A 23,098-nucleotide genomic window follows, 5' to 3' on the forward strand; every position below is an offset into this window, starting at 1 on the left:
CAGGGTGGTTATCTCTGGTTTGCTTCCATTTCCTCGTGCTGGAGAGGGCAGGAACAGGGAGATAATGGATCTGAATGTGTGGCTAAGGAACTGGTGCAGGAAGCAAGGATTTACATTCTTGGACCACTGGGATCTGTTTTGGGGTAGGGATGAATTTTACAAAAGGGACGGGTTGCACCTTAATAGGCGTAGGACCAGCATTCTGGCAGACAGGTTTGCCACTGCAACACGGATGTGTTTGAACTAAGTAGTGGGGGGGGGGGGGGGATGAACTGGAAATATAAAGATGGAGTTAAAGGGAAAGTGAAAATAAGAAAAGTTAAAAAGGACAACAGAATCAATGGAGTAGAAAGCTCAAGAAGAGATCATATAGTATGGCCAAGTGAAATAGGAATTGATATGAAAGGAGAGGGGAGTAATGAATTAAAAGTATTATATATGAATGCACGAAGTATAAGGAATAAAGTAGATGAGCTTGAGGCTCAGTTGGAAATTGGCAAGTACGATGTTGTGGGAATAACAGAGACATGGCTTCAAGCGGACAGGGCCTGGGAAATGAATATTCAAGGATATACATCTTATCGAAAGGACAGACTGACTGGCAGAGGGGGCAGGGTGGCTCTGTTGGTGAGGAATGATATTCAGTCCCTTGCGAGGGGGGACATAGAATCAGGGGATGTAGAGTCAGTATGGATAGAACTGAGAAATTCTAAGGGTAGAAAGACCCTAATGGGAGTTATCTGCAGGCTCCCAAACAGCAGTCTGGATGTAGGAAGTAAGTTGAATGAAGAGTTAAAATTGGTATGTCGCAAAGGTAATGATACAGTTGTCATGGGGGATTTCAACATGCAGGTAGACTGGGAGAATCAGAATGGTGCTGGACCCCAAGAAAGGAAGTTTGTGGAGTGCCTCCGAGATAGATTCTTAGAACAGCTTGTACTGGAGCCTACCAGGGAGAAATCAATTCTAGGTTTAGTGTTGTGTAATGAACTGGATTTGATCAGGGACCTCAAGGTAAAGGAACCATTAGGAGGTAGTGACCATAATATGATATGTTTTAACCTACAATTTGAGAAGGAGAAGGGAAAATTGGATGTGTCAGTATTACAATTGAACAAAAGGAACTATGGAGCTATGAGGGAGGAGCTGGCCAAAGTTCAATGGGACAATACCCTAGCAGGGAAGACAGTGGAACAACAATGGCAGGTATTTCTGGGAATAATGCAGAAGGTGCAAGATTGGTTCATTCCAAAGAGAAAGAAAGATCCTAAGGGGAGTAAGGGGCGGCCGTGGCTGACGAGGGAAGTAAAGGGCAGTATAAAAATAAAAGAGAAGTATAACATAGCAAAGATGAGTGGGAAACCGGAGGACTGGGAAGCTTTTAAAGAGCACCAGAAGATAACAAAAAAGGCAATATGCCAAGAAAAAATGAGGTACGAAGGTAAACTAGCCAAGAATATAAAGGAGGATAATAAAAGCTTCTTTAGGTATGTGAATAGCAAAAAAAATAGTTAAGACCAAAATTGGGCCATTGAAGACAAACGGGTGAATTTATTATGGGGAACAAGGAAATGGCAGATGAGTTGAACAGGTACTTTGGATCTGTCTTCACTAGGGAAGACACAAACAACCTCCCAGATATAATAGTGGCCAAAGGAACTAGGGTAAAGAATGGACTGAAGGAAATTTATATTAGGCAAGATACAGTGTTGGATAGACTGTTGAGTCTGAAGGCTGATAAGTCCCCGGGACCTGATGGTCTGCATCCCAGGGTACTTAAAGAGGTGGCTCTAGAAATCGTGGACGCATTGGTAATCATTTTCCAATGTTCTATAGATTCAGGAACAGTTCCTGCTGATTGGAGGGTGGACAATGTTGTCCCACTTTTCAAGAAAGGAGGGAGAGAGAAAACAGGGAATTATAGACTGGTTAGCCTGACGTCAGTGCTGGGAAAGATGCTGGAGTCAATTATAAAAGAGGAAATTACGACACATTTGGATAGCAGTAGAAAGATCAGTCCGAGTCAGCATGGATTTATGAAGGGAAAATCATGCTTGACTAATCTTGAGTTTTTTGAGGATGTAACTATGAAAATGGACAAGGGAGAGCCAGTGGATGTAGTGTACCTGGACTTCCAGAAAGCTTTTGATAAAGTCCCACATAAGAGATTAGTGGGCAAAATTAGGGCACATAGTATTGGGGGCAGAGTACTGACATGGATTGAAAATTGGCTGGCTGACAAGAAACAAAGAGTAGTGATTAACGGGTCCCTTTCAGAATGGCAGGCTGTGACCAGTGGGGTACCGCAAGGTTTGGTGCTGGGACTACAGCTGTTTACAATATACATTAATGATTTAGATGAAGGGATTAAAAGTAACATTAGCAAATTTGCTGATGACACAAAGCTAGGTGGCAGGAGGATGTGTAATGTCAGGAGGATGTTATGAGAATGCAGGGTGACTTGGACAGGTTGGGTGTGTGGGCAAATGTATGGCAGATGCGGTTTAATGTGGATAAATGTGAGGTTATCCACTTTGGTGGCAAGAACAGGAAGGCAGATTACTATCTAAATGGAGTCAAGTTAGGAAAAGGGGAAGTACAATGAGATCTAGATGTTCTTGTACATCAGTCAATGAAAGCAAGCATGCAGGTACAGCAGACAGTGAAGAAAGCTAATGGCATGCTGGCCTTTATAACAAGGGGAATTGAGTATAGAAGTAAAGAGGTCCTTCTGCAGCTGTACAGGGCCCTGGTGAGACCCCACCTGGAGTATTGTGTGCAGTTTTGGTCTCCAAATTTGAGGAAGGACTTTCTTGCTATTGAGGGAGTGCAGCGTAGATTCACAAGGTTAATTCCCGGAATGGCGGGACTGTCATATGTTGAAAGATTGGAGCGACTGGGCTTATATACACTGGAATTTAGAAGGATGAGAGGGGATCTGATTGAAACATATAAGATTATTAAGGGATTGGACACATTGGAGGCAGGAAGCATGTTCCCGCTGATGGGTGAGTCCAGAACTAGAGGCCACAGTTTAAGAATAAGGGGTAGGCCATTTAGAACAGAGATGCGGAAGAACTTTTTCACCCAGAGAGTGGTGGATATGTGGAATGCTCTGCCCCAGAAGGCAGCGGAGGCCAAGTCTCTGGATGCATTCAAGAGAGAGTTAGATAGAGCTCTTATAGATATCAAGGGATATGGGGAGAGGGCAGGCACGGAGTACTGATTGTGTATGATCAGCCATGATCACAAAGAATGGCTGTGATGGCTAGAAGGGCCAAATGGCCTACTCCTGCACCTATTGTCATACTGGCTACTGCTTTAGTAAATGGGAACAAACCGATAGTTTACATCAATTACCACTGGGGAAACACTTGAAAAGACAGTATCTTGATTATACTCACGAAGCTGTTGCATACCTCTTCAACAATCTCTCCTGTGAATATCTTTGAATAGTTTGGATGAATGTATTTCTCTTTCCAATCCTGCAAGATCCAAGTAGCAATCCATCAGTGATGAAGCAGAAGATGAAGCCAGTGGGATGACAGATTTACACAGCAGATGACATAACTGACAAACTCTGAGCTTAATTGCATTCTGTAGCTCTACAGTGTTTGTTTCCCTTTATCTTTTAAAGACCCTTTCCCCTGATTGGATGAACAAGCTAGAGCAGGGTTTCTGGGTCTGTGGACAGATGTTAGGAAGTCTGTGAATTTGGAATGGAAAAAAAAAATTACATCTTGTTGTGATGGAAAATAACTGGTTCTCAACAGTAGAGGCCTGGACACACACAGTTTTAATAATAAGGAATTTATTTACAAGGGGAAGTTGGGTCAACACAAGCAACTACAATACACAGGAAGCGGTGTGGGGACAGGGTACGGTTACACAGACAAAGAACAAGGGAAAAGCACTACGACAGCTATCCCCCTTGACCTTGGATAGCTGCGGCTCCCTTACCAGGACAAACAATAGACCTTCCCAAACACAAATCAATGCACTTACCTTCAATGAGGTGGTCTGTAAGAGAGACCGAGCCAGGCACATGTCTCACCTTTTATAGCATGGGGCTGGGCAAGATAATCCAATTAAGGTGACCAATAATTTAGGTGTGCATTGATTAGTTGGGAGGGACCAAATGTTGATTGGCATGTGGTGTGTCCTCCGACCAGCCAGGTGGCAGTGCATCTGTCACGTGGCCGGTATCTCTGGATACACATCTTTATTTTCACTAGCCTCTAACTGAAATTTAGCATTTCCTTCAATTATGAATGTAGGCAACAAACCACAGCAGTATTAGCAGTCCCTGTGACTTTGAGAGAAGCCTATCCGCGCCTGGTAAAGTGAGCTATGGAAGCTTTAATTCAACTTGCAAGAACATTATCTCTGCAAATCAGGATCTCCAACACTTGTAACAATTAAAACAAAAAAAAGAGAAAATCAATTGGATGCCCAACATGACATGCATGTGGCTTTGTCAAAGAGAACTCCACTGTTTAATGTTCTTATTCGAGCTAAGCAACACCAGCCGTCACACTGATATGCCTTTGCAAAATAAAATTTAATTGTAACTTGCCTCTATTTAAAATGTAGTCCTGCTATTTAATGCATTAATAAAGAAGCACACATATTACAATTAAAAATATTTTGATAAATGTATTTCAATATAATTCACTTATTTTGTAATCCAATGTTTTTTTATTTTATATATTTAAATACGTTATTCTGAGAAGTCTGCACCCCGCGGGGCTGCCAAAGGGGTCTATGGCATAAAAAAGGTTAACAACCCCTGAGGTAGCAGGTGGGCCTCGGTAGCTCATGCCTGGTTTGCATCAGGCACCCTCTGGAATGCAGCTGCTGAATACCAGTCATGTCTCTATGTCATGAAGCAAAAGGATGGAAGGTGCAAGACAGGGGTGCAAGTGCAATAAAATTATGAAAATCCACTATCCGGCCACGCAGAAATCCTAATGGCTGAGTATTCGCTCAACAGATAAATGTTTTCCACACTCCCCCTTATCTCATTGCAATTCCGGTTTCCATACTTCCAAAGATTCAGCGGTCCTCACACTCCGTCCAAGAATCATCAGTCTCCACCCTTCCCTGAGACTCCCTGGTTCCCAAATTCCCCACCCAAGATTCACCAGATACCCCCCAAATCCCATACGCCCCTGTACTCCTGAGCCCAGGCTCCCTGACCTCCATACACCTCTGAAATTCTCCATGTCCCACACTCATCCAAGTCTCACTGGGACCCCGATACCCATGCTATCTTGAATCTTACCCAGTTCACTGGAGAATTTTTAATAATACGATACAATAAAACTTATATTGGGGAATTAAAAACTATCAATAAGCACAGAGAATCTGCCATTCTGCCACTCCTGAAGCGCTGGCTGTGGCAGATGATCAGAATTTTACGATGGAAAGCACTGGAGAGGAGAGGGAAGCGATATGGTGATGATGTGAGGAATTAAATTGAGAATGGGTATAAGCATCACGGATAAATCTATGATTCAAAGCTGATGGAAATACAGTAAGTCATAGCTGTAGAACTATTGGGATAATGTGGTGAATGAAAGGAGCAACAGCCCCACCATTACTGCTTGATTGCACACCCTGGTGGGACACTGAATGCACTCCCATAGGGTTAAAAACCATAAGGGTCTAGATTTGTGTGAGCATGTGAGAGGTGGGGCGAGACTTGTGCAGAACTTTGACCCAGGGTATTTTAAATCCCAGTGTTTATTATTATCTGCCTGATCCATCGTCCAGGAGGGCAGAGGGAGCTGGTTTGGGACATCTCACCCACCTACTTTGGAGGATCATTTAAGGATAGGACATGAAGTCACATTCTGTCAATTGCACCCTCTCTGAGTATGGTCAGGTGCTGATCCTTTTAAGAAGCTGGGATTGTCCTTGTAGCAAGTAGAGTACCATGCATATTCCTATTTAATTTTGCCTTAGCTAATTTACTCAATATTATTAAAGCTCCATTTCCTCATCATAATCTTTATGACCTCACTAGCCTTTTGGTTTAACACAACAGTATAACTTTCTAAATGCAAGTTTCTTCTACTGTTGCATTATACCTGCATTTCTCAAAGGATTTGGAATGTTGTGCCAAAACTTACAATACCCAGTGTAATATGATTTTGTTTTATTATGGAACATGGTGGTGGTGGCATCCATTGGACTCGAGAGACCATGGAGTTTCCAGGGCGCAGGCCTGGGCAGGGTTGTATGGGAGACCGGCAGTTGCCCAAGCTGCAGGCCTTCCCCTCTCCACGCCACCGATGTTGTCCAAGGGAAGGCACTAGGACCCATGCAGCTTGGCACCAGTGTCATCGCAGAGCAATGTGTTGTTAAGTGCCTTGCTCAAGGACACAAACACAGCTGAGGCTCAAACCAGTGACCTTCAGGTTACTAGTCTGATGCCTTGTCCACTAGGCCACACGCCAACACATGGTATAACTTAGCAAATTGTTTCTATGTACTCTCTCCTGCACACAGAAGTATCTGACCCAAATGCCAACCAACTGCCTAGAATGACCAAAGTAATTGGTTATTTAACCCACGATTATAATGTCTCTGTCCGGAGAAGCTGTGGCTGTACTCCTTGGAGCAAATGAAATGGAGAAGCTTTAATTGATTACAAGAATGGCTCAGCAGTCAACAGAATGCAAGTGAATCATTAAGCCTTTCACCCTGTCGTACACATCATTGGAAAACAAACGTCTTCTGGTTGGCTCCATAACTGATGAAAGGCATGAGGAACTATGATGAAAATACAACCCCTGCCAGGGTACTAGTGCTTGAAGTTTCTGTTCTAAACTTCCATACATGAAAGGACTTCCATGTTACAGGGGTGTACAACACAATACTTACAGCTTTTCTTAATATGACTGGAATATTAAGTCTAGATGTTGTACAATGTACTGTATATGTTAATCAAAATGGTTTCTTTGTTTTGTTAAGAGTAGGAATGCTTCTTTGTTATGATAAGTGCTTTCTCTCGCAGTTGTTTAGCTTTAGACTTGCTGATATTGGGATTGCATTCATTTGTTAACCAATGGGGAAATGTTATTTTGTCTTGTGAGTCTGGGAGCTGGGGGGGTTTTCGCGGTCTTTTCAGTGAGTCGGGAAGAGGACGCCGAGGAAGGTGGACGTGTGCGGCACTGCTCGGTTGACCACCCGGGTGGTCCCAGGTGCAAGGGCGTGGAGGTCGGCGGAAAGCGACGGGGGGTCGAGTGGTTCGATGGTTGAGCTTCAACGATGTGCATTAAACTGACTGAACTCTGATAAGTTTTGGCGCCTTTTATTTTTTTTTCCTTCATATATACTGTATTGTTAGTAACCTTTCAGTTCTAGAGACGTCCGGTTATGGCGCCTTGCTGAGCGGACGTGTGTCGGAGCCCCTACGAAAAGTTTTGAAATTACGCAACTAAACAACTTTGAAATACCTGAGCAGTTCCAGTTTGATCTGATTGGAAATCGAAGGAAAGCCAAAATGCCACCAAAGGCAACAAAGCAGACGCAAAAGTCTCCGAAATTGGGCTCCTCTTGTAGCTACGCAGCGCAGACCACCGACAATACCGGCGAGGAGGAGGCTTTAACAGGTCAAAGCCAAACCCTAAACGCCATTCAAGTAATGAAGGATGACTTTGTGTTGAGATTTGAAGGGCTACTGAGCGCAATATAAGCGGATTTGAAAGCTGTTACAGCGCGCATTTCAGAAGCCGACGGGAGAATTAACACCAATCAGGACGATATCGCCTCTTTACGTACCCAGAATACTACTTTGGAGGCATTAGTGCTTAAACTGGACGATTTGGAAAACCGTAGCTGCCGCTCGAACCTTCGCTTGGTGGGACTTCCAGAGAGGGCAGAAGGGTCGGATATGGTCTATTTTTTTGGAAAACTGGAATCCTGAGGTTCTAGGTGCTGAAAACTTCCCTGGGCTCTTGCTATTGAGAGCACACAGAATAGGCAGGGCAAACGAAACTGAAACAAAGTTGGCCAAGCGACCCAGGGTAGTGATAATGAAGTTTTTAAACTACGCCAATAAAATTCGGGTTATGAAGGCAACCAGACTGAAAGAATCTGTACTTTTCGATAATCAAAGAATCAGGTTTTCCCCGATGTCTGCCAAATTACTTAAGCGAAGGCATGTATTCGATTCGGTGAAGGAAGAGTTGGCCTCGTTCTCGATCTCGGACTTACAATATGGTCTAATTTATCCTGCTACACTGCTAGTAACTCATAAAAGAAAACGCTACTCCTTTGACAATGCACTGGCAGCGGAGAAATTTGTGCAGCAGTTGAAGAACATTAATCTGGAGGCTGCGGACAATTAAGACAATACAGCAGGTTTCTCTTTAACTTTTTGCTTAAATAGGCATGTTCATAGTGCTTAAGGGACATAAATGAAAGCTAACGAATGTTAGCAGTGTGTTCATCAATGCATTATTTAGGCTAATGAATTTGCATCGGTTCTCACCTTCTACAGTGGCAATGTAACTACGTTTAGGTTAAATCTGATAAAGTCTCTTGGTATAATATAGTTGTAAGATTTTCTACTACTGATAACGTGGGGGCTCTGACCTGTTTGCTCGCTATGCTGTTCCTCAACATGATAACATGGGAGGACCAGTTAAACTCCATAATCAGGCCCTCCCTCCGGGCCGTCAGGAAGCTTTCATTATGGGGTGGGTGGGTGTATTTCAGTTTGGGAAATACACTCAGTTATGTTCACATTTTTCTATTTACTTTTCACAGTTTTTTAAATCTATTTTTCTTTTTTGTCACGTTGTTACCCCAGTTAGCAGTCATTCTAAATCAATTCAGCTCAACATGATTGAAATTATAACTAATAGTCTATGTCCTGCGGACTTCAGTTTACCTCTTGGAATGTAAGAGGATTTAAAAAAACGTGTCAAGTTAAAGCAAGTAATGCATAGGATAAGACAGTTAAAAGCCAAAATAGTTTTTCTGCAGGAGACCCATTTAACCCCTGAAGATATAGGATGGCCGGGACAGGTTTTTTCAGGGTCTTTTAACTCACACTCAAGGGGGGGGGGGGGGGGGTAATTACCCTTATACATAAGTTGGTGCCTTTTCACCTTGTTAATGTTACTGAAGATCAATCTGGTAGATACCTTATTATTCAATGTGAAATTTTCTCAACCAGGTTCAATTTGGTCAATGTGTTTGGGACAAATGACGACAATCCAGCTTGTTTCAGACATCTGTTTTTTATCATTAGCTGCTCTGCCGGGCTACCTTATTATAGGTGGTGATTTTAATTGTGTACTTCAACCTGAACTAGACAGACCTAAGGGGAAAGATACCTCTCACAATCAAACAAGAAAAGAGTTATTGCAATGTGTTAAAGACTTTAATTTAGTTGATGTGTGGAGAAGGAAGTACCCAGATAAACTAGCTTTTTCTTGCTATTCTAGCACTTGCCAGACCTTTTCCGGAATTGATTATTACTTACTTTCAGCTACCTTAATATCTACGATTTCAAGCTGCTGGTATGACAACATATTAATTTCAGATCATGCTCCAGTTTCATTTACTTGGAACCAGCCTAACGCTTTACATTACTCCCCAAGATGGCGGCTTCAAAATATTTGGCTTAGGGATCCAGAATTTATAAAGTTTATTGGAGAACAAATAGACTAATATTTTGGAATTAATACAGACCAGACATCTGCGGCTATAAGATAGGAAGCCTTTAGTGCTTTTCTAAGAGGTCAGATGATTAGCGTCACCAGCTTTAAGCAGAAATCTTTTAGATTTGAAATAGAACAGCTCGAGAACAGAATAAAAGAGTCTGAATCTGAAATTTTTCAAAATCCCTCTCAGCAGCTATTTGCAGAACTTAACAAACTGAGAGCTAGATATAATGTATTGTCCATTGATAAGGCAACAAAAAGTTTGATGAGATTGAAGCAATCCTATTATGAGCAGGGTGAAAAGGCTAGTAAACTCTTGGCCTGGCATATCAAACAGATGCAAACAGAAAGGATACTAAACTCTCTACAATCAGATGAGGGGGTGACAACTGCTGACCCAAAAGAAATAAATAATATCTTTTTGAGATTTTACCATAATTTGTATACATCAGAATATCCGGATTCAACTCCACAAATACAAAAGGAATTTCTGGATTTGCTAGAATTTACACCCCTGGATGAAACGTCCTTGACATCGCTGGAGTATAACTTAGAGGATAAAGAATTGTCTGAAGCCATAACTAACATGAAGGGAGGGAAAAGTCCTGGGGGCTCATGGCATTCCGATTGAAATATATAAAATCTTTAAAACTAAATTAATACCACCTCTGCTTGATATGTATCAGGAGTCATTTGATACTGGATCCCTTCCCCCCTCTCTTAATATGGCAGTAATTACACTACTACTAAAACCTGGAAAATCACCGTCCCTATGTGGATCTTATAGACCAATTTCACTTCTGAATAATGATCTCAAAATTCTTTGTAAGGTATTAGCTAGGAGGCTGGAGCCACTCTTGCCAAAGATGGTCCACCCGGACCAAAATGGTTTTGTTAAGGGAAGACAGGGTTTCCACAACATCCGAAGAGTGCTTAATATACTCTACAAAAAGTCTGGAAGCTCTGATAGTGCTATTCTGTCACTGGATGCTGAGAAAGCTTTTGATAGAGTGGAATGGCAATATTTGTTTAAAGTTTTAGAAAGATTCGGTATAGGGGGGAAATGTTTACGATGGATACAGCTTCTTTATTCTAACCCACAGGCTGAAATTTTTAACTAATGGGCTTTTTTCGGCATCTTTCAAACTCCAAAGGGGAACAAGACAGGGCTGTCCCCTATCTCCCCTCCTGTTTATCCTGGCCATTGAGCCACTTGCTATGGCAATTCGAAAAGAGGCTACCTTAGCAGGAATAATTATAGGAGATATAGAACATCGCATTGCCCTGTACGCAGATGACGTAATTTTGTTTTGTTCTAACTTGAAACAAACATTACCTGCCTTAACTGACCTGCTAAGTACTTTTGGTACTTTTGCAGGAACAAACAACAATAAATCTGTATTATTATTCATGGATAAAGATGAGAGACTCAATCCCTCCTTTCAAACTCCATTCATGGTGTCAGTACAGGGTTTTACTTACCGTAATTGGGTGTTAAAATCACTCCTACTATTGATGAAATTATCCCAACTAATTATAATCCTCTCACAGACTCAGTTATTCAACTTATAAACAGATGGTCGAAATTGCCTATATCTCTGATTGGACGCATAAACATTCTAAAAATGTCAATTTTACCGAAGTTCCTGTATCTTTTTCAATCTATCCCACACTCTCCTCCATCATCTTTCTTTTATTTATTAAAGAAAGTTTTTTCTAACTTTATCTGGAATAATAATGTCCAAGACTCAGGCTTTCTCTGTTATATTTGCCGTATGATAGAGGCGACCTACAGCTACCAAATCTTATACGGTATTTTTGGGCGGCCCAAATTAGAGCAGGATTGTTCTACTTTGTTAAGGATCACTCCCCTACTTGGGTCTCAATGTAATCCCAGTCGATCAATATCCCTCTAGATCTTTATTTGTATTCAGCAGATAAGAAAAAACTGATTAAACAAACTAAAATTCATTTTTTAAAGAATACAATGATGACTTGGCATGACGCTGTTGCATATTTGGGAGAGACATCACAGTTATCACAGTTTACCCCCATCTTTGGTAATGATCGCTTTAGGCCCGGCAGAGCAGACCCTGGGTTTAAAACCTGGGTGACCTGAGGCATAGTAAAGGTGTCTGATCTTTATAAGGGTCATACATTTATGTCATTTGAAGAACTCAAGGCCACATATGGAATTCCAACAAAACACTTCTTTAAATACCTTCAGTTGCGAAGTTTTATTATGTCCAAGCAAGGCAACAGTTTGAAACTCCCTCCTTTATCTACCCTAGAAGGCATCACTCTGAACTTATCTGAAGCCAGGGGACATGTTTCTGTACTATATAATTTATTTGCAAGCAAATGCAAAGAGTCATCAAACAACATACTTCAAGCATGGAGAATTGATTTGAATGAGAATCTATCTCAAAAAGAATGGTCAGAAGCTTGTTCCTTAGCTCAAACCCAATCAGTGAACACTCAGTCTAAATTATTACAATATAAATGGATAACCAGACAGTACATTACTCCAGTCTGATTGCATCATGTTAACCCCACCATTCCAGACACTTGCATTAAATGTAACCACCAAAAGGGGTCTTTGTTTCATTGTATGTGGGAGTGCCCCCAGATAATTTGTTTCTGAAAGAAGGTGCTGGATTTGATTAGTCAGATTATTGGGAAAAAGGTGCCCCTCAATCCTAAATTATGTATTCTGAATATTTATCCAAATGACTTTGTAACCTCCAATTCTGGAGGTTCTGATTCTGGATTAGTTCCTGAGGATTGGAGGGTGGCTAATGTAACCACACTTTTTAAAAAAAGGAGGGAGAGAGAAACCGGGGAATTATACACCGGTGAGTCTGACATCGGTGGTGGGGAAAATGCTAGAGTCGGTTATCAAAGATGTGATAACAGCACATTTGGAAAGAGGTGAAATCATCGAACAAAGTCAGCATGGATTTGTGAAAGGAAAATCATGTCTGATGAATCTTATAGACTTTTTTGAAGATGTAACTGGTAGAGTGGATAGGGGAGAGCCAGTGGATGTGGTATATTTAGATTTTCAAAAGGCTTTTGACAAGGTCCCACACAGAAGATTAGTGTGCAAACTTAAAGCACACAGTATTGGGGGTATGGTATTGATGTGGATAGAGAATTGGTTGGCAGACAGGAAGCAAAGAGTGGGAGTAAACGGGACCTTTTTAGAACGGCAGGCAGTGACTAGTGGGGTACCGCAAGACTCAGTGCTGGGACCCCAGTTGTTTACAATATATATTAATGATTTAGACGAGGGAATTAAATGCAGCATCTCCAAGTTTGCGGATGACACGAAGCTGGGCGGCGGTGTTAGCTGTGAGGAGGATGCTAAGAGGATGCAAGGTGGCCGATTAGGAAAAGGGGAGATGCAACGAGACCTGGGTGTCATTGTACACCAGTCATTGAAGGTGGGCATGAGGTACAGCAGGCAGTGAAAAAGGCAAATGGTATGTTGGCATTCATAGCAAAAGGATTTGAGTACAGGAGCAAGGAGGTTCTACTGCAGTTGTACACGGCCTTGGTGAGACCGCACCTAGAATATTGTGTGCAGTTTTGGTCCCCTAATCTGAGGAAAGACATTCTTGCCATAGAGGGAGTACAGAGAAGGTTCACCAGATTGATTCCTGGGATGGCAGGACTTTCATATGAAGAAAGACTGGATCGACTAGGCTTATACTCGCTGGAATTTAGAAGATTGAGGGGGGATCTTATTGAAACGTATAAAATTCTAAAGGGATTGGACAGGCTAGATGCAAGAAGATTGTTTCCGATGTTGGGGAAGTCCAGAACGAGGGGTCACAGTTTAAGGATAAAGGGGAAGCCTTTTAGGACCGAGATGAGGAAAAACTTCTTCACACAGAGAGTGGTGAATCTGTGGAATTCTCTGCCACAGGAAACAGTTGAGACCGGTTCATTGGCTATATTTAAGAGGAAGTTAGATATGGCCCTTGTGGCTAAAGGGATCAGGGGGTATGGAGAGAAAGCAGGTATAGGGTTCTGAGTTGGATGATCAGCCATGAATGGCGGTGCAGGCTCGAAGGGCCAAATGGCCTACTCCTGCACCTATTTTCTATGTTTCTAAAAATGTAAGGTCTCTGCTTATCATTTGTTTTTTGGAAGCTAAACGCTGCCTAGCCTATTCATGGAAGAAACCATCAACCAGTGGTCTCTCAGAACGGTTGAAAGGAATGACTTCTTATCTTGCTCTTGAAAAGATAAGCTGCATTACAAAAAACAAACTTGACAAATTTCGAGAAATATGGAACATTTTTTACAAGTTCCTGGAGAATAATGTTCAAGATGTTGAAAGTAATGAACTGAATTGACTGCTTTCTTTTTTCCATGATGGGATGGTAGTGTCTCTTCTCTTTATTTAATATATTTTTTTTCTTTTGTTTTCCAATTTTTTTCCTTCAACTTTGTTATATTTTCAACTTATGAATGAAAAAAGTTGTTTTTTTTCTTTTTATTCTGTAAAAACAATAAAGAGATGTTTTAAAAAACCCTTTTAGTTCTAGTAAAATCTTTAAAGTATATTCTATAACGGTATGTGGTGTGAGTTTGATATGGTGTGTGCATCACTGCGTTAACTTGTTTTCCACAGCACCTGCGTATACGGGAGGCGGGGTTGGAGAGTGGCTGGAGTTCTTCCCCTAGACAGATACCAGTCTGTTGAGCAGGTGTTACAATGTCTACGTGCTAGCACTGCAAACCAAGATATAAATACAACCAGCTGACGTCATTTATATAACGGCTAAGCATTCCACAGCATTAAAGAGAGGACACATTATCTGCATCACTGACACTGCCTACCACAGGAAGACACAAAACACAAAAAGAATCCCATCTTGCGGTCACACTTCAGATGCATTGGGTGGATGGTCAATGGACTACACTAGTGGACTTTGCAAAAGAAGCAAGCTTCATGATCCATTATCCAACAACCACACATTTTGCCTCATTTTAAATTCCTTGCAAGTCAAAAAAAAAACTGCACGTGTTAGAAATCCAGAATAGAAATGGAAAGTGCTGGAAATACTCAGCAGGCCAGGAAGCATCTGTTGAAGAAGAAATAGTTAACGTTTCAGCTCTTGGGAATGAAATAAAGACAAGTTAGTTTTCAGTAGCAGAGATCAATAGAAGAAAGGGGATATCTCCGAAAGTGTGGGAGCAAATGGCAGTTAAGTAGGAGTTGAGATCAGATTTTGGTTTTGTCTGTATAACATGTTGCCAATTGCAAGGCTGACCAACAGTTCAGACTATACAAATAGATAAGGAAAAAAAATAAGTGTGTCGGTGACAACAGTCAGAAATAGCCAGTTGTTACAGTCAAATATCTGCTACTTTGTTACTGGTCTCATGCTTTCAGAGAAATTCCCCTCATTCTACCAATTTCCCCAACACAGCTTTCTTTGCAACTAAAAATCAACTTGCTTTCTATCTTTCCACAGGTGTCATCTGACCTTCTGAGTAGTTTCCTGAATTTTCCCTTTTCATTTTATACTCCTTTTCTGTATTCTTGCTTCTCATCTGCTGCTTCTATCCCATCAACCTCTATTTATCCCATGGTAACCATCTACACTCTCTACCTAACATAGTGTTTCACCCATCCCATACTTTCCCAACTGAAAACTAAGGCTTGCTCCTCTTTCCCAGTTCTGATGAAGTCTTTAACAAGAAATGTGAGTTCAGTTTCTTTTCCCATTGACACTGCTAGACCTGCTGAATACTTCTAACATTTTCCACATTTAATGCCAAACAACAAAGTGAAGTGGGCATACAGGTCAAAATAAATAGGATATTGAAGAGCATTAATGTATTTTGAAGTTTTATTGAGCTGGATTTCCTTTCAATTATATAAAATGTCAAATGTTGTTACTGCCTTGTTATCCCTTCATACTTCAACCTTTTACGTTAAAAGTTACATATTTAACACTGTGATCAAGATTGTTTCTGCAAAGTTAATTAATAATAAAAACTTTTGACAGAACATGGCTTATGAAGAGAATTTAAAGGTAAGCTTAAATATTTGTAAGTGGTTAGAAGAAAAATCAGACACAAAGTACATATACACCTTAGTTTAGACTCCAGTACTAAATTGTAAATACTCACCAATGGATTATCAAAGATCTGCCACAGGTCACCATGCAAGTTTGAGGTGTTGTAACCTTCTGTCGGGAGAAGCCTTCCGAATTCATGCAGGTTGCTAACATACATGAAAACCCCCTAAATGTTAAAATACGAACAATTACTACTTGTAAATTATTACTAAAAAAATCTTGCCTCATTAAAAAGAAATCTGTCAGTTAACGAGTATTTGCAGTCCAGTGATTCAAAATTGTAGTTATGGGCTTATTTGGTAAAACAACACAACCAGTAACAATTACTTTTATTTCACTGTTTTGTTTTGTAACTTAGATCAGCGGAACACTGACACTTCTCATTCCACCTGCCTGAGCTTGCACTGTGAACCAGGACATCGTAGCAGAGGCACGATATCAGCACTATCAGACAGTTGAGTGAACCTTAAGGTTTCCTTACACCAATTAACTTTGGATCTTGATTCACCCTTAAGCAAAGTGTGCAAGCTGTTCAACCCCTCCTTCACGTGAGGATGAGTGCCTAGGTGATTGTTGTCTTAAAAATTTACTTGAGGCTCTGGAAATATTCCTCTGTGCACACAGTCATTTCATGCAAAGCACACTTTATTTCATCTCTGTGGAGATTTTTCAAGATGTTGCTTTAAAGCAGTAAATTCTCATTCTTAAACTCCTAACACCTGGAAACAGATAAGGTTATTTTGAGTTGTTAACACGGAAAAATCACAGAGCAATCAGATAGTGGGGTAAAATTTGTGCAGATCACTAGTCCTACAAAACAGATTTTGACCTTAACTTGCACCTTTTCAGCTTTGTGATTTGACAACCACATGATTTCAAATGAAGCACTCTGAAATCGAGCATCTATCTATACATAAAGCTAAACATTTCAGAGGTCAATATTGTAGGAAGTTCTAAACCTTATAAAGAGTAAGAAATATGTATTAAATCCAAAAATAAACTCAACATCCAGGAATTTCTAGATATATGAAATCTTATTATATGCATTGGCTCTTAATGTAAACATTATGAGTGCTTTATAATCTCTTTGATATGAAATGTAAAAGCTCCATTTATCAGGAGGCTTCAAGTTTCAATTTCACTGAAGTGGTGTGTTTAAAATCTTGCCTTAGAAACTCACTTAGAACATTCCATATTATTGGTTCGATTAATTGGTTGAGTTACCACTTCTATCCTTTAACCTAACAAATCTTGACAGTATCAGTTATTCCTCCGACTTGCGCTGCTAAGAAAAAAACAACTCTGGAAAGGAGAATTTGAGCACCTTGATCATGGTGATTTTGGAAATAAAATTGAGGGGACAAAAGAAACCTGTTTCATTAAAAAGCCAGATTTAATGGATGCATCGGGACTATTTACATTGAGCCAGTTCTAATGGGTGGGCCACCAGATCCCAAAAACAAGCACACCGTTCTCAGCTCCATCGTGGTGTGATTCACAAGAGAACAGGGAAAATGCTTTAAAAGTGCTCGCAAAGCCACCTTGAAAAGATGGAACTTCCTCACCAACCCCGGCCCACGAACCCAATCAAAACAGCAAATGATTCATGAAAGCGCCAACCATCTGAAGTCTTCGATGGGAGTACATGGAGGATAAATGAAAGTATTAGCGGTAACATCAAACCAACTAGACAACTCACGTGCTTACCCCCTCGAGAAACGCCTGTCCCACACATTACACAATCTGCAGACCCAACATGGGACTACACATTCTTCAGAACAACAGTGTAGGCGTGTTATCCTCAACCCCCAATGAACTACCTATAACGACAACAACTAGTCAAAGTTCCATCAAAGGCTGGATAACATGGTATGGAAAATAGTCATAATAACTAACACAATATTACCTTTTGGTGCTAAGCATAGTGAATAACAAGCAAGGAGATTACATTTCAGTTCGTTCACTATGTGCCGTGTCATATGACGTGGGCAACAATGGTCTTTCCATGATTGTGAAATTTTTCTATCGAAGTGATTTGCCATTGCCATTATCTGGGCAGTGCCTTTACTAGATGGGTGACCTCAGGCTTTATCAATACTCTTCAGAGATTGTCTGCCTGGTGTCAGTGGTTGCATAACCAGGACTTGTGCAATGCACTAGCTGCTCAAACAACCATCCACCACCTGCTCCCGTAGCTTCACTTAATCTTGATCGGCAGAGACTAAGCAGGTGCCACACCTCGCCCAAGGGCGACCTGCAGGCTAGTGGAAGGAAGGAGCGCCTTACACTTCTTTTGGTAGAGATGTTTTTCTTTCAATGGGTTCCAGTTTTTCTCTGTTCCATGGCTGACTGTGGGGAAAACGACCCTCAGGGTTGTACACTGCAAGTACACTTCCATAATAAATGCACTCTGAACTTGAGTTGAATGCATCTCCACCCTGCCACTTGAACATTTAAGTTATATAGGGCATTAATGAGAGGCCTCCAGAGTACAGTGCATTGGAAATGGTTCCGAGATGGTTTACTAACTTCTCTGCTATGGCAGGTTGCCTTATGAAGAAAGGTTAGACAGGATAGGATTGTATCCTCTGTATGTTAGAAAAAAAAAACGTCAAGATCCTGCGGGACCCTAAAAGGGTAGACTTGGAGAAAATATTTCTCCTGCATGGATAATCGGAACTAGGAGTCTGTTTAAAATTTACATATTTAAGACATAAATTAGACTTGTTTTTCTCTCAAAGGGTTGTTAATATTTGGAACTGTCTTCCTCAAATGGAAGCAGAATACTGGGAAATTTTTAAATGAAGGCAGATAGATTTGTGATAAGCAAAGTGGTATAGGTGTGGTGGTGAACAGGATTCGAGGTTACAATCAGATCAACCGCGACCTTGCTGAATGGCCGGGCAGGTTTTAGAAGCTTACTCCTGGTCTTTATTTGCATGTGTGTATGGGTGCACTTCAGAAATCTCTACAAACAGCCATGCATCATCCCGTGTATTACTCCAATTCTGACTACCCATCTTTATTAAAACTTTAGTGACCTGGGTTTTTTCCAGATACTCGGTCTTTTTTTATTTTTCCTAATAAAATGTTTAAGAGAAATTGGAGAAGTGGGAGATTGAAACCGAGGAATTTAAGACTGAGAGGTGTTGCAAAGTTCAATCATTATATCCATACAAAAAAATTACGATGCATCTATTGTGCTAGTTTCCAGAGTCTTTTCTTTCTTCATTAGAAAAGCTAATCAAACAAGAGGTAAATTAATGGGCCAATAACAGCAAAGCATAATATTTTACCCATTTAAAGCACAGCTTGCAGTTATCTCAGTTGTACACAACTGCCAGTTTATTTTCCTTCAAATTCAATACTCGCCCCAGGGAGCACCAGAGCTGGTGCTGTGCACTCAACAAATTAGAAGCATAGGGGGAATTTCAATCCATTCACAGCCCTTCTCTCTACTAGACAGATTTTACAGTTTCTACTTGTCATTTGATAAAGAAGCAAGTTTATCAATGTGGTGCAGCAAACAGGTAGAATATAAGCCAACTAGTTTTTGACCGAGCTGTGGAATATAAGTTCAAAAATAAATGATTAAAAGGGCAAACACACTGCAGAAGATAGCAACACTATGCCAGGGACGGTGGTTGCAGGGAGTTTGGTAAATCAGTGGCATTTGTATTTCTTTGCCTGCAAGCAATCCGGAAAAGAGAACTTTATAATTCCGTACTGGGTGATCGAAATCAGTATTCATACACCTTTTTCCTGTCACTTTTGCAACACTGTCCCATGTGAGTTGAAGTTGACATAAGATCCAATAATTGTGGACTGTCTAAAATTATTTCTTTCAATTTTAGGAAAAAAGAACTTTTGTCATCTACTTAATTCCTTTTCCCCTGTCCTAAGCCCCTGGACAGTTACCTGAGCAGCATGAGACACAACAGACAACAGCATCTCATTAAAACACTCTGCCAATGTGCTCTGTCCTCTGAGGCTACCGATCTTTAGATATTAAAACAACCACATCATTTAAAATAAAAACCATACTAATTGTCATTGATAGACTAAGACAGCATGCCATTTCCAATGGGAAATAAAGAACTTCACTGAATTCTTTATTTCCAAAATGCTTCTGTTGCAAAATATAAACGTGAGAATCCGGCTCCTCCCATTTGTCCTGTGGCTTAATAGGATCGAGGATGATCTTCTAACAGTACCATTTTCTTGTGCTCTTGCTGTATTTCTTAATATCCAAAGTGTACAATATATAAAGAAATTAAGCTGACATGTCTGTAGCTTGTCTGCAACTTAAGCACCTATGCAAAACAGCACATTCCTTACCTGTAAATAGATTATATTTCACTTATCATATAATACAAGCAGTCAATTTGCAGGTAAAGAGCTGAAATTTCAGGATACAATGCAATTACAATTTTTACATGCAGGAATCAGAATCAGGTTTAATATCACTGGCACGTGTCGTGAAAATTGTTGTTTTTGCAGCAGCAGTACAATGCAAGACATACTAACAGGAAAAAAGGGTATATAAAATAATTAAATAAATAGCACAAAAATAGAGATTTTTAAAAAGTAGCGAGGTAGTGTTCGTGGCTTCAATGTCCATTCAAATATCAGATGACAGAGGGGAAGACACTGTTCCTGAATCACTGAGTGCGGGCCTTCGCACTTCTGTATCTCCTCCTTGATGGTACCAATGAGAACAAGGCATGACTTGGGTGACGGGGGTCCTTTACGATGGGTGTCGCCTTTTTGAGGTGTCGCTTCTGGAAAATATCCTGGATACTATGGAGACTAGTGCCCATGATGGAACTGACTAAGTTTACAAATCTCTACAGCTTGTTTCAATCCTGTGCAGTAGCCCCCTCTCCCCACCACCCCATAGCAGAGGGTAATGCAGCCAGTCAGAATGCTCTCCACAGTGCAGCTGCAGAAATTTGCAAGTGTTTTTGGTGACATATCAAATCTCCTCAAACTCCAAATGAAATATAGCCGCTGTCTTGCCTTATTTATAGCTGTATTGATTTGTTGGGTTCAGGTTAGATCCTCAGAGATATTGACATCCAGGAACTTGAAACTGCTCACTCTCTCCACTTCTGATCCCTCTATGAGGACTGGTGTAAGTTCCCTTGTCTTACCCTTTCTAAACCAAAACCTGACTTCCAAGGATACATACCATACACATTCATAATGCAGTTGTAATTTCACCATTTGTATGACAGAATGTGTACCTACTTGGATGAGGAAGCAGGGCTACATTCCCCAGTAAATTCAAAAGTTTTTGAATGGGAGTTGGCTAATCCAGGTAGCCTCGGAATTCCCAAACTATAGAACAAATACTGAAACCCAATGTCCAAACACTTCCTCACAATGTGTTGTGATTTTTTTTTTGAAATGATGTAACATTTCTAATATTCTGCCTTGTGTTCCTCACAGATCTTCATTTGGGACAGATGTATGCATTTAAGTCTTCCTTGTTTTTGGAATAAAGCAGACTATCCAGGTGTTCTTCATGGGTCCCAATACATTTTTGGTGATTGCCTGATGAGGATGGCATTCTGTTTAGAGGAGCATCTTCATAAGATCTTTCTCAACACTAAAGGTAGTCACGAGAATATGTTTTTCCTGTGTTATTTTTATTAATAGATAATCCATGGTATGCAAGAATTCCCTGCTTCCAAAGCACCCCCTACAACACCTATGCAGGGTGTTCTTCACCAATGGTTTGGAAAAGTATTCCAGAATTCCCTTCTCTTCAGTGTCATTTCAACAACACAGAAAATCAACACCAGTTTGGACAAAGCTGCTGGCAGTATCAATACCCATTCCACTACCTTAAACCTATACTACTGCCATCACTGGTCAATCATGGTTGTAAACTCCAGGATGCACAGTAGAAAGGCACCAGTATTTCAAGGTTACCCACAAAACCTGTGACCTGCATCATTTCACATGTTAAAGACAATGGTCACAAGGGAACAAGGTCATCCCCAAGTCTCTCAGTATCTTTATTTGGAAGTTTCCATTTCTTCACCACGGTTTGGTCTGCACTGTGGTTGTGGGGATTCAGAGTGGCCATTCTCCACCAGTGTGTGATAGACAAGGTAAAGGCCTTCCAAAAGCATCCATATTCTTAGCATATTTTTTTATCTAAAAAAAACAAAATACACTCCCAATTTTACTGACCATGCATTGTCAAGGTTTGAAATGTAAAGCACTGTACCAATCTGCCTTGCACCCACTTGTGATATGACATTGTCTCAAGGTGGCACTCTGTATTTTAATTACACACAAAATGTCAAACTAATGAGCAATTTATCAAAAGAGGGCAGACAAAACTAAAAGGAAGTCAACATCTGCCCTCTTTATGCACTCCCATACATTTTGTTTGGATCAATTACATAGCGGTTGTCCAATTCAAATAACAACTTTGTCTTCTGTGTGCGTCTAATCAAGCATCCAGGTAACAATAGGTCTTCCAGTACATTGTGCAGATGGTGCTAACGTAAGCATATTCTCAGCACGGCAAATCCTATTGGCTGGAAATAAAAGTGAAATCACAAAAGATTTTATTTTATAAAAAGTATGAAAGAAACAAACATAAACCTTTGGGGGCTTGAACATATGGCAACTTTCCACAGTAGGGGGCTTTCTTTCTTTTTCTATTTTCTAAAATAAAGAATAAGCACTGAGTAAGAATTATCTTTACATAAAACACCTGAAAGACATCTTGAAGAAACAGAGAGGATGCAAGAGACTGACAGAACTAGTTTTCAACAAGGACCACTCACGAAGCTTGCTTGGCTGAGGCCAACAGGCACTTTCACAGCAAAGCCACATAGAACGGGTGACAGACAACCCGCGAGTTGACACAAGTGAAAACAGCCCAGCCCCTTCAACCAACCAACCAAATGCAACATGAACACAGCTAGTTAGTAAAGTAAGAATTTAGTTAAAGGTGACCAACACAGGCAGAGACAAGATTAATCAGGAGATGCAGCGCATCATCAGCCACATATTCCAACGGGCTCAGGAATACAGAATTAAATCAGTCGCATCCAATTGTGGGTCAAACCGAAAAGGATGAAGATGAATTGGCAAACAGTCCATAAAGAGACAGTAGATACATCTCAATTAGAAACAAGTGCATTGTGCCCGATAAGAATGCAGCACATTAACATACAATAAGTGCCACATCAATGGTAGAACAGTACTTGCCAACTCTCTTGATTTGAGGTCAGAAGGCCTTTCTCTCACCTATTTGCTTACAAATAAAAAGTGTTGAAATCTGCACACTTTAACTCT

The 23,098-nt window shown here is 40.6% G+C and overlaps 1 protein-coding gene across 8 annotated transcripts in view; it reads right to left on the reverse strand.

Annotated features, from left to right (window-relative positions):
- plod2 (procollagen-lysine, 2-oxoglutarate 5-dioxygenase 2) overlaps nt 1–23,098 on the reverse strand; it is a 186,016-nt gene that overhangs the window by 16,713 nt on the left and 146,205 nt on the right. For 2 of the 8 annotated variants that reach the window (XM_073041539.1, XM_073041545.1), the window contains exons 14-17: nt 23,012–23,050; nt 22,400–22,462; nt 15,831–15,944; nt 3,405–3,485 (exon numbers count right to left, since the gene is read on the reverse strand). In XM_073041539.1, the coding sequence (XP_072897640.1) occupies nt 3,405–3,485; nt 15,831–15,944; nt 22,400–22,462; nt 23,012–23,050 (297 nt within the window). The remainder of the gene's footprint in view (nt 1–3,404; nt 3,486–15,830; nt 15,945–22,399; nt 22,463–23,011; nt 23,051–23,098) is intronic. The other 6 variants (XM_073041540.1, XM_073041546.1, XM_073041541.1 and 3 more) reach the window with 5 other exon arrangements.

Source organism: Hemitrygon akajei, chromosome 3, assembly GCF_048418815.1.
Source record: "Hemitrygon akajei chromosome 3, sHemAka1.3, whole genome shotgun sequence".
In the NCBI taxonomy this organism is placed as follows: Eukaryota; Metazoa; Chordata; class Chondrichthyes; order Myliobatiformes; family Dasyatidae; genus Hemitrygon; species Hemitrygon akajei.